Below are 13385 nucleotides of genomic sequence, written 5' to 3'. Positions count from 1 at the left end.
AGCAATCCATTTCGATTATTGGGTCTTTTCCATTAATGGGTTTGTCACCCAATGATTTCATTGATGAATCTACTCCATTGATGGATCTGCTATTTGATGATTTTTTCTTCATTAATGACTCAAAAGTTCGATCCTCTTGACTTTCGATTTTGATTTTGAGTTATTGTCAATATTTCACATTAATGAGAAGTGAATATATTGTGAGAAATTTGTGATTTGAGAATGAAAGTTACCTTAATGATGAGAGGTTAGTGAGAGCGGCGACTTGGTGGTGGAGCAAAGCCGCCGCCGATGACTTTCAATTTTAATTTTGAGCTATTATCAATTTTTCACACTGATGAGAAGTGAATTTACTTTGAGAAATTTGTGATTTGAGAATAAAAGTTAACTTAATGATGAAAGGTTGGTGAGGGCGGCAACCTGGTGGTGGAGTGGAGCTGCCGTCGATGTTGCTTTGACGAAGAGAAGAACAAAGTCAATAAAAAGCCACCGATATTTCTTTGATGAAGAGAAGAAGAAAGACGATTAAAAAAATTAAAGAAAACATAGAGATTTTTGAAGGATAAAAACACTATAATATGAAATTTAAGAAATACTTTTAAAATTAAAGTTTTAATTATTATTTTTACCTCTCACTCTCAAAGAGAGAGTGAACTACATTTTTTTTGCCACTTCATCATTTAGGAAGCAAATAATTTGACTTTAAAATAGTGTAAGGGGGTAATAGGACTCTTGTAATGAATAAATGTGTAGTTGAGATTTCGGGTATAGATTGAGGGGTTTTTAACATCTTTCCTCTATAAAAATTGACTCACAAATTTATATTTTGTTAAAACAACCACATATTTATATCTACAAACCATGCATATATAAATAAATTTTATAATCACATCATTAGTTTCTAAAAATGATCATTCTCATCAACATAAAATTTATTATTACTTTAAATTTGGTGAAAATAATAAAGTAATAATTGATTTTGTGAATATAAAATAAGAACGGGGGAGTAATACTTTTTTGTTTTTTCATGATTAAAATAAAAGTTCTCTTTTGGCTACAAATGAAAATGTTTAAAGCCATTTAATATGCAAATGGACAAAATTGGTGATGTATGTTTGATAATCACTACTTCCAATATGTTTAATTATAGTATGAAATTAATGCACTGAAAATTGTGTAATTGCACACAAGTGAAATAAAACATGAACCACTATGACATTGACACACAAGTAAAATTTGTCATAATTTATGTAGTGTTACATAATTATTTGTGAAAATACCAAAGGAGTAATGAAATATGTATGGTCTATGAGCATTAAAATATAGTTGCGGATGATATTGACCAACAAATGGCTCAAAGTAACAATATTGGTTCGTCTTTTCGATCATATGATTAAGAAATGCAAGTTCAACGTGAGAATATTGTACATACTATGTGGGAGAATTATATTAAAGACTAGCACACTACAATTTATGTTCAATTTTTTTTTTATTGAATTAAAGTTTGATCAATTAAACTTAGATGAAACAATTACTTAAGTGGAGAACAAATAACTTTGTAATAATTTATTATGCAATGTTATAATTTTTTGTGTATTTGATAAGACTGAATAAATAATTGAGGCTATTTTAATAATTTTACAACTTATGAGATTCTTATATTTATGAGAAAGTAAAATTTTATATCGTATGTCCAAGCAAAATTTTAATTTTATCTCATAGTTTTTTATTATGATATCGTAATTTCATATAGCATGAATCCTAAAAAGATTACTAACTGCAACACATCATTACAAATTTACAATCAACCAAAACAGTTGCTTCATGTGTTTTAAGTGCAGAGGGTCTTAAACCAAAGAATTTGTGTCCGTATGTTTTCCTTTATGATAACATTCGTCTTTTCATATCTAACACGTATTTTATATAATGGGAAGTGATAAATAGCCAGAAAATATGATTAGAATTTGGCTTGAAAATTAAAAAAATTATAATTTTTTTTATTTTAAAACAAACTGATCATTTTTTAGTTAAAATGTATTTAAGTTAAAAGGGTAAGAATATTTAAAAGTTAAAATATCATAGGAAAAATATCATCCTGGCCAAATTTTTTGACCAAAAAGATTTTTCGTTATATAATATTACTATAAAAGAAGGAAAAGTGAACATGAAATGTGGTACGAAAAAATTACTTTCTCTGTGACACGTAAATGAATTTTCAAACAAAATAAATATGCTGTCCGCCTCAATTTGTTAAAGACCTAACAACATTTCCGCAAATGTCAATTTGATCATTAATTAGATCATACTCATTAAATAAAATGAAAATATAAAATTGGGAAAATATCTACAGAATGGATGTGTGGGACAATCTGGAATTAAGGTCTTGGATTTTTTTTTTAAATTTGAAATCTTAGATTTGAGCCTTGAGTATGAGAAAGTTTTAATAGAGAGTGCTTCTCCTTGAATGGGGTAATATGCAACATGAATTCAAATTAATTGGACTCCCATACAAATATGGAATACCGGATGAAGATAAAGAATATGAAAAAAAATATTGAAAACACTTCGTACTATTGACAATCTTAAAAATACATTTTTGTTTGACTAAATAAACTTAAATACACTTTTGATCTTGCCACATATGTGTAATACATCCCTAAAATTCTCGTCAAGTTTAGGAGAGTTTTCAATTTCAATCATGTGGTAGATTGAGATCAGATCATATTTAAGTTGAGATAGTCAAATAGAAAATATTTTTAAGATCGTTAATAATTCGAAGATAAAACTAAAAATTTATGCTAGATTCAAAAATGTTTTTGATATTTTTTTCAAAAAATATTTTAAATATTTTAATAAGAGCTAAAAGTGAGAAACGTGGCTAAAGTAGGGGATCGGAAGAGGTAGGCATAGCAGGTCGCGATGTTGACGGGTGAGACGAGTTGTCCGCAAAGCTTCCTTTGATATTCGCGCTCGACACAATTGATATAAATAGTCGTTTCTTTAAATTTTAATAGTAAGAGTTAATTTTTTTTAAAAAATTACGCGTATAGGCAAACATATACTAGTTAATTAGTTAACATAATTATAATTTGTCTTAATTATAATTTGCGATCTACTTTTAGCTATAATTACGCGGCTTAACTTTTTAGTTTTGTATAATTTGAAACTTGTATAATATAATTTGTATAACTTTTGTATAATTCAGAATTTGTATAATATAATTTTTATAACTGTTTGCACTTTTGATATTTGTAATTGACTAATTGTATAAATTCGTTATTTCGAGTTTATACAAAAATAACTTAATTATACAAATATACCAGCGAATTATACAAACGAAGCAACTTAAACTGTAGTTACAGACCATAAATATTTAAACTATAGCTATGAACCATAATTAAGTTTATTATAGTGACTATTTGCGAAAATTTCTCCTTTTTTTTAAGAATTTAAATTTTTTATAATTACACATTTTATATTTTGTGAAATAATGCATATAACATTGCTTATTGTGTATTGATAGCTTTTTAATTTTGTTAGTATAATTAATTCTGATATTTAAACTAAATTTTTAACAAAATAGTTTTACATTTTATCTCAAAATTGCCAAACGGAACTTAATCTTGTAAATATTGAGTTTAGTGCAAGAAACCCGAAATTTTGTTTGCTGAAAAAATGGAAAAGTCTCCACGTATCCCTTATTCCTTGTGGCCAACAATTCCACACAGTTATGATAGTGACACTCCATCTAACATATTGCCACCTTTCTCATTCCCAACTTTCTATTGTCTTTTCACTATCACTTCCTCTCTGTCTCACTATTTTTAGTAAATGTACTCCACTAACAACATTATTAGTACTTAGTAAAATGAAACAAAATTTCATACACCCCTCTCAATTAAAAGAAAGCCTAATATACTTTTTGGTTTTTATTCGATATTTAATACCTATATATAAATTAAATTAAATTAAGATTCGTGTCAAAAAATCATATATTGGAGGTTAAATGCTCTCTAAATAAAGAGACTTGGAAATTCAAACCCAAAACATTTAATTAAAACTGAAAAAGTACTTACTCCTCCGCGACAAGTCTTATTTGTTGCTGGTCCAACTGCCCTTGTACCCAACTGATAATCAGGGTTTTGTCACTTACAATGAATTTGCATAATGCAAAGAATTGATTAAAGATAAGGACACGTGTTAGGATCGATGTTTTAGAGGGAATTTGGATTGTTGGCGATTGGCAGCCTGGCTTGACAATTGTAAAGAAAATGACAGACAAAGACGGTTTCCAAGGAAGTATTGCTTCTCCGAGGAGTAATAATTTTTAGAAAAATAGTTTAGAAATAATCAAAACAATAGTAATAAATAAGTAACTTTAATATTCATTCTTAAATATTTTTGCTATGGGGCATAGTACCTCTACCCTTTATGGACTAAAGGGAGTACTGCATAATTCATTTATTTAAAAATAGGAAAAGAGTCAAAAATGTCTTTAAACTATGCGAAAAGAATAAAAATGTCTTCCGTTTGTAGTTTGATTCAAAATGTCCTTATCGTCAATATTTTGGTCCAAAAATACCTTTATTGTTATTTAATGGGTCAAAAACACTCATTTTTCAAATAAATATATTGTTTATTTCCTTTTTAACACATTTTTTTCTAATAATTTTTTTAAAAAAATTAGCAAATGTTTATAATTATTTTTTATCGTTATATAAATATAAATTAATGATGAATATACTATGATCTTATATATACATATGACATATATTATTTGACTCATTCAAATTATATCACATAAATTAAAAGGTGTTACAAAAAATAGCATTGAAGATTGAACCATGGAAGCAAGTAATTTTCAAGTCTAAGCGAATGAAGATTGTGATAAAATGATAAGTACACTTTTCGATATAAATTCAAATTTATTCAAACTCTAATCGCAAAACGTTAGTCGATGGTGTTCGAAGTGATATATATAGATCCAACTAATTTAAATTAAGCATGAGCATGACTAAGAAAGAAGGAAGAAGGATAGATGAAACAAAGCAGGTGTAGTGTTATGCAAGAAAGTGTGTACACGTATGTTTTCAAATGCTACATGTATCTCTTCAATACATGCTCAGTGTCTCTCTCTGCAGTAAAGAGGCAAACAAGTGTGTGTGTGTGATTTTCAGTGTTAACCAAAGTGCCTCATACGATTTACTTTACTATTGGAAACAAGAATAGCTTTTGAGAGTTCGGACATCACATGAAAAGCCATTTCTGTATTTCTATCTACAAGGTGAATTAGAAGATCAACAAACACAATATATTAATGTACAATACTTCATTAGTTTCATAAATGTATTCAAATTGATGTTTTTTAAATTTAGTAAGGGGAACCATTAGTATGAGATAACTATTTTTAATATGATGATCAATTAAAAACGGAGAGAGTAACAAGTAAAACCTAAACTATACTACTCGCTTTTGAAAACTGAATTGTATTCTTATTTTTTTTTACATAAAAGTTGTTTTCACGTAACTTATAAGTTATCATACTATAATTGTTTGCTATAGTATATTAAGAGACAATAATAAATATAAATATTTTTAACTAAAAAATTGTTATAAATATTAATAAAGACTTTAATGACTCTAAATATAATGATATTAATTCAATTAAAATTAAATATTTTTGTGGGAAATATTTAAAAAATCTATTGCTTTTGTTATAGTGTCGCTTTCTATCAAACCGGAATGAATTTCATATGATCCATGTTAAAAAAGAGAGTAAAATTTAGGTTTAGCAAATATAAAAATTATATTTGTATGTTGTAGCTATAGTTTGCATCATTGTGTTTCATAGCAAATTTTATGTTTGTTATGACTATTAATCTATATATTTTGGTTTACTTATACATAAAAATCAATTGTATAAGTATATATTCGTGTATATATATATATGTGTGTGTGTGTGTTTGTGTATGTATATAATCTGTATATGTAACTGTATTTTTGTATACAACCGTAAGTTGTGTAAGTATATGTTTTTTTGTTGTGATTTTTAGTCGTGTATGGATATATGTATTCTGTGTATTAAATATAAATTTGTATATGTAACTGTATTTTTGTATACAGATAGATTTGTATACAAATATCTCTTTTTCGCTTTATACAAACACAAATTATACATTGTATCTTGTATAATTTGTGTTTGTATAAGCGAGAAAGAGAGAAAAGCAAAAGAGAACTGGGCAGGAAAAGATTTGTATTGTATAATTATAAGTGTATAGGACGAAAAGATATGTATTTGTATGTTTTATACAAACACAAACACAATTTATACATTTGTGTTTGTATAAATTGTGAGAGGCGAGGGAGAGTGGCGAGCGAGATTTCTGGGGAGAGAGGCGAGTGGCAAATCGAATTAAATAAAAATGTGGTTATAACATTTATTTTGAATTAATAATTTGCTATTTTATACAATTTTTCTCTAAAAAAATAAAATTTAATTTGACACACTTCTATTGACTGGGAAGATAACACTAACTTTATTTAGGAACTAAGAAAGGCTACATCCATCTATGTAAGATAACGATTAGTCTTGACATACAATATTTGCATTACGTGCAAATAAAAAAAACAAATCAAATCCATTAAAATAAATCATACTAAAATCACAAGTACCCAAACTCATACTCCGTCCTTCTCAATTTATCTATTTCACTTTTTTTTAAAATATTTTCCTTTTTCTGTAACTTTTTCATTTCAAATTTCGATGTACATGTATATAGCATAAGAATAAATTAATATATTACTTAGTATATTTTATACATATCTATAATTTAAGACACAAAAATCAAACATCTTTAAAATCTTTAGTAAACCTCGTGTAAAGTCAAGATCAGACAAATAAATTAAAACGTAAAAATACTCTTTAAATTTTGAATTGGTCATGATTTGTTTTGGCATGAGAGATGGAGATATCAAAGCATGCAACGCGGAAGTCTGCAAAGTGTGCTGAGTGTCTCTGTAACTAATACAGCAAAGATGGTTTTGCCGCACTTTTGAATCCTAGATTGAAATAGAACTTTCAGAATGAATATTCATCTGTGGGCTGCTGCTGGTTTTTGTGACCTCATACATGATCCACCCCTTCCAATTTATAGTATGTCAATTTATATTTGGAAACTTAAATTATACATCTATATAATGCATCTATATATTTTTAAATATTCGAATCTTAAACATATCAGATAAAAAATAGTGTATTTTATTGATATTAAGTCATTAGAGTGGTTGAGTTGGTCCAATAAGCGATATTTCAGAAGAAAGATTAGACCGGGTGTAATTTTTGCCTTTGGTATAATTTGCGATCTATTGCGCAAAAATAAAAATAAAATAGCACCTAGCAATTACGGATTTTCCAAAAAACTATTATTGATATTACAAAGCTATTTTTGGGGTGTTTTCACCTATCAATTTGTTAAAGATTGATGCATATCCGAGTCTTAGAAGAGAACCTACGGATATGTGGGAACTCAATAACTTTAATTAATAACTCAATTATTATTATATATTAATTTAAATTTAATCTTGTAAATTTTAAATTTGTCTATTTCTTGATCAGATATTTTGTGGTGAAGAACTCAATTATTATTATATATTAATTTAAATTTAATCTTGTAAATTTTTAAATCTTAAATTCGTCTTTTTCTTGATCAGATACTTTGTGGTGAAGAAACATTCGGGCGCGGTTTAAATATCTGGCTTTTTGGCGAGGCTAAGGGCAGATTCTAAGCATCCTGCCTGCGCCAGTATCCATTTTGCCTCGAACCTGTAGTAGAAAATTATGCCAAATACAGCCTGGAGCGCTGCAGGCTGCAAAGGGCGAAAATTATGCCAAATACTGCCTGGAGCGCTGCAGGCTGTAAAGGGCGTTTGTGTTTGTATCTTACTAAAAACATCTTAAACTCGAACTTTTAGACCTATTTCACTACTAATTAAGAGATCATTAAGCAGAACAAAGATAAATTATAATTTTTAATCGGTTGTCTTTCGACATTCGTACGATAAATTTATAAAATTTAATATCATACGTGATATGTTTAAGATCATATATTCAAATAACATTTTGATGCTTGATGCATGTATTTGAATTTAAGATCAGGATATTCAAAGCTTTTCTTTTATGTACTTAAACTGCGTGACGGTATATTAAAGTTAAATTAAAACACATAAGAATAAAACGTTTGCTAACTATTAATAGTCCGCGTGAGATGTTTGCAAACAGGCCAAAACTGATTTAAATGTGAAGTTACTTGAATAAATACTGAAAACATAGTGCTAAAATTTACTCCATAATTAAGAAAGTCGAGTCTTTTCAATTTTCAAATCATATGGCTAAATGTAAATTTTTTCCCCGGCTTGATCCTAAACATCCCACTTTATCTCATCTAACTTGATATTATTTTATTCACCTTCCAAATGGGATAAATTAATCCTAGAATTATAATCCAAAGACGATAGTTCCGAAATAATATTATCTGCAAACCAAACGACCCCTAAAAGACCCTTAGTTTCTAATGTCACGAACCGACTGGTTACGTCCTCTCAAAAAGTTGTTGGGTCATAATTGAAGCCCATATGCCAGCCCATACCAGCCCACTTAAATGGGCTTTACGTTCCTTGTAAAATTAGCCTAAAGAGGCGAAATAATCGAAAATTGTATAATTGTGTATAAAATATGACAGTTATGAATATTTTAGGCTGACAGGCCAAATGTGGGGATTGAGTTGCACTTGTTTATTTTATGCTTAATAGAGACAGATGTGATATCCTACTAACATGAACAACAAACCATGAGGAGTGTCACCATTTTTGTGACATGATATGTATATAATTTATTTTGTTTTTTCATTCGATATTTGGTACATTGTGTGGCAGGACTAATTCGGATTCGCATCAATATGTTTCATTTTAATTTGGGAGGTAAAGTGTTCTCTATAAAAAAAAACGACTTCATACTCATGTTTGAACTTGAGACCTCTGATTAACGAAGAGTATTTATCACTTCACGAAAACTTTTAATAACCGTGATATGATATATAACACATGACACAAATCGTGTCACGATTTCAATTCTCATGGCAAAAGGACGTGAAATCATGAAATTGGCGTGAAAAATTGTCAATAGTGAATGAGCAAGCATGAAACATATGATAACTACATGATGAAAGCTATTGGTACTCAATTGGTGAAGGAATTCAACGAAATTCATAGGTTGGGTTACACTACAATGGTAGAGCTCAACAAGCTAAAAAAGTGAATACTTCAAAAAATCCTATTAAAAACTTTTGTTAATAGCATAAAGATACGATATATTTTAGGATAAAAAAATTATGCAAATTTCTCATTTTATTTATTCTCACACATAATTTATTATATTTTTTTACATTTCACCCCCTCCCAATAAAATAAAATAACTAAAAAAACAAATACCAGAATATCTTGTTCAGAATACTTAAAGAGCAAAATTGACTCCTTACTCCCCCTTCCCCTCATGTTTGGAAGCAATCGTTAGTAGGAATAATATTTCCATCTATATGACTAAATTGAAGTATATTTTTGAGCTAATCAACTAATATAGAATATATATTGTAACAAAAAATAAAATTAACATAGTTTTGAAACATTTTTCACTTTTTCTCCTTAATAAAATAAAAAGAAAAGAGCTACTTATGTATTTGGTGACATAGCTCTGGGCCGCCTTAAGCTGATCCACCCATTGTCTGTCTTTGGAAAAAAAATCTCCACAATTTGTTAAAACTACGTATTACTATATTTCTCCAAAATTGACTAAAATTAGGAGCTAGCAGATACCGCCACGTGTACTCGCTCATATAATCGGATGCAAACCTATTTATATTCCAATCTTTTATTCGTCTTCACCTCCGCTCTTCCCTATCCTTTCATCTCTCTCTCCGCCGCTCCGTTCACTTCAAACCCTTCACCGGCGTTCGAAAACCCTAGGCCCTTTTTCTCCGATGCGTTATCAATCGATTAGGGTTTAGTTTCATAGGATCGTTATTCTATTCGAATTTCTATCTATCTATTTGTCTTGATAAAGCCCTAGGTTTGGAAGGAATGGCGAGTTCTACTACCAGCAATGTTTACATCCATGTCATCGAAGATGTTATCAGCAAGGTCCGTGATGAGTTTATCAACAACGGTGGTCCAGGAGAGAGCATCCTCAAGGAACTCCAAGCAGTAATCTCTCTTTTTCCATCAATTTTTAGACGCGATTTAAGATTGGGTATTTATGGGGGTTGAATTTAGTGGATTACTATTCTAATGGGGCTTTGGTTGGTTGATCTGATTACCCTGTTTCTTGCTTCTGTTTTTTTTCCTAATGGTTATGGATCCAGCTTGGTGAATTTAAGGGTTTTAAGTTTGGTGATTTTCTGTGAATATTTTAGTTATGGGAGGTGAAGATGATGAACGCTGGGGCAATATTGGGTACGATTGAAAGGAATTCAGCTGCCAAAGCGACCCCTGGAGGTCCAATAACCCCTGTTCATGACCTTAATATGCCTTATGAAGGCAATGAGGAGTATGAAACTCCTACTGCGGATATACTGTTTCCTCCAGTGAGTAATTGTTTTTTTTTTTTGGTTTTAGCTTGCCTGGTTTTGATTGGTAAGCAAGCTAGGTTCCTAAATTGACATTTGTATGCTCCCAACTTGCAGACTCCATTGCAGACTCCCTTGCCTGGTACAGCACAGACACCATTACCTGGAACAGTGCAGACACCCCTCCCAGGAACTGCTCAAACACCTCTTCCTGGAACAGCTGATAGCTCAATGTATAATATTCCTACAGGTGGCACTCCTTTTACACCTAGTGATTACTCTCCTTTGAATGATACTGGTGGTGCAACTGAGCTGAAAGCCGGTCCAGGGAGACCTAGCCCATTTATGGTAGGCATTTCATTGTCCTGGTTGTGTTCTCTACAAAGGAATCTGCATCTGTTGTGTATGATTTACGTTGGTGACATGCACATTTTAGTTTTTCTAATAGGATAATTTGCTGGCCTTTCCCATTTTTCGGTTGCTGCTAGTATTCTGGTTGCTAGATAGTATGGTATTGAAAAGTTTGATTTTACTTGTGCAGCATCCACCCTCCCCTTGGTTGAATCAAAGACCTCCCCTTGATGTTAATGTTGGTGAGCAAAATATTTAAATATATTCCATGGAAGCAAATCATTTTGATACATATGTATATTAGCATTAGTCGCCTTCCTCCTGCTGCAGCTTATGTTGAAGGCCGAGAGGAAGTTGGTGATCGTGGAGGTTCTCAGCAACCCATGACTCAGGTGAAATATTATGCTTTTATATATTTGCTAAAGAAGAAAGGCCACATCATCTTTCTTGTAAATCGCGTCACATGTTTTTATTAAACATACATACACATGCATAATTTTAACTTCCACACCTGGAAAATTTCCTCTTATGTAGACAGGCAAACAAGAGCAACTAGAAACTCCCAAAATGACGTTTAAAGATGATCCTTCTTTTTTCTCTCTGGAAACTACCAAACTGACGTTTTTTAAACATTTAGTAAGAACTTGTACAGTTACTTATCTTGGTAGTTTAGAAAGGATCCTTGCCAATCTTGGCTTCTGTGACTGTAGTGAGCAAGTATTATTAGATGCTGAGAAATGTGTGGTTGTTTAACTGCAGATCGGTCTTGAAAAACTCTTGTTCAGAATTTATTTTTCTTCCTGATTTCATTGACTTTAGGGCTCAAAGCAACACTTAGTAATCTGGAGACCAATTTAATAAAAAATGCAGGGATTCATCCTAATGAGGGAGGTGCTAATTAGAAATTGCTTTGCTTCGTACATATTTTAATATCAGAAAGTTGCTGTGCATTGAACACATGAACTCATTATTTATGTTCTTTAGGGTGGGAAGGGGTAGTTGTTAGATGCTTTTCTTTGTAATATTGAGTTTACATCATCATGTTGGATGCAATTGAGTATTGTGTATAAATCCAGGGAAGGAAATATTTGAGTTTGATTTGAACTCTTAATTTCAACCCTCTTGTGTACTCAAGAACACACCTATTTATATATCATGTCAATGTCCTATACTGCTGAATTTTCCCTTTCTCTTGGCTCTAAACATGTTACCTTTTGGTTCAGTATTGGACTTGATGTCAGCTAAATTGCAGGACTTCTTTATGAATTCTGCTGGAAAGCGGAAAAGGGAAGATTTTCCACCTCAATATCATAATGGGGGATACATACCTCAACAAGATGGTGCTGCAGATTCAATATATGACAACTTAAAGGCAGGGTTTTTGCTTATTCACTGAATGGGATACTTGAATATATATCATGAATCTGTGATATTAACTCTTTAACTTTAGCAAACAAGACTTGTGATCATATGAGCATTATAGCTGGAAAGAGCTGGGTTTATTTTTGGGGGGGGGGGGGTGTATGTATCCTTTCCATGTGTCTAAGTCTTGGTGGATAGAGTAATCCAATATCTATGTTGGTGGGAAGTAGCATGTATTTAGTGGAATTGTCTGCTATCAGAGAGAGACAGATGCGTTTTTTAAAAAGGAGATTCTCTGAATTTCATAATCCCTCTGCTGATGTATGAATCTCTAGCTAAAGTGTAGCCACAACTAATCATTAATTCCAACTAATTAGTGTCACCTATATCTATCCTTTGCTTTCATTGAGGGTTTTTTTTGGCCGAGGTGTTCGGGCCAGCTTTCACACACCTTAACTAACTCAATGGGATACCTTTCACCTAGGTAACTCTGTCTACCAAGGCGGGAAGAATCACCTAGTGTTTTTTTATCTCCTGTTTTGAACCTGAGACCTCAACCACTTCATTGACCACTAGGCCACACCCTTGGGTGCTTCATTGAGGTCCTTTACTTAGCTACTTATTTCGAAAAATTGCAAGTCTTTTGAGATAACTTTTTGCCATGTTATTTTAGGACTAACTTGTCCCATTGTAACATCTTCATCATTGTATCATCACACTTCCGTATTGGTGCATATGGAGGGTTACGTAGGACATGCCCAGTCTATCACAGAATTCATTTGCTCCTTCTATCCTTGATATGTGCTACTTGCATCCTCTGTATAATATGATATCCAATCTTGTATGACCACACATCCATTTCAAAAATACTAGATGAAGTCTGTTTTTATATCCATGGATGTAGAACACCTCTCCCCCCCCCCCCCCCCCCCCCCCCCCCACTTTTTGTTTGGGTTAGCTTGGGGTGGGCAGAGAAAGTAGATCGATGCTCTCACTGCTAGATGAGACCATTATATCCTCGATATGTGCATCCTCCATATAATTTGATAGCCAATC

General features: G+C 31.3%; 1 protein-coding gene across 1 annotated transcript in view; it reads left to right on the top strand.

Moving 5' to 3' along the window:
* Positions 1-9909: 9909 nt before the first annotated feature.
* LOC102601502 (transcription initiation factor IIA large subunit) overlaps positions 9910-13385 on the top strand; it is a 6592-nt gene continuing 3116 nt past the window's right edge. The window contains exons 1-6 of the mRNA XM_006350726.2: positions 9910-10254; positions 10464-10634; positions 10734-10964; positions 11158-11209; positions 11298-11359; positions 12220-12339. Coding sequence (XP_006350788.1) covers positions 10132-10254; positions 10464-10634; positions 10734-10964; positions 11158-11209; positions 11298-11359; positions 12220-12339 — 759 coding nt within the window. The 5' untranslated portion in view covers positions 9910-10131. The remainder of the gene's footprint in view (positions 10255-10463; positions 10635-10733; positions 10965-11157; positions 11210-11297; positions 11360-12219; positions 12340-13385) is intronic.

This window comes from Solanum tuberosum, unplaced genomic scaffold (assembly GCF_000226075.1).
Source record: "Solanum tuberosum cultivar DM 1-3 516 R44 unplaced genomic scaffold, SolTub_3.0 scf00128, whole genome shotgun sequence".
Lineage (NCBI taxonomy): Eukaryota > Viridiplantae > Streptophyta > Magnoliopsida > Solanales > Solanaceae > Solanum > Solanum tuberosum.
Note: the sequence above shows the minus strand (reverse complement) of the source record. Positions and strands in the feature narration are given on the sequence as shown.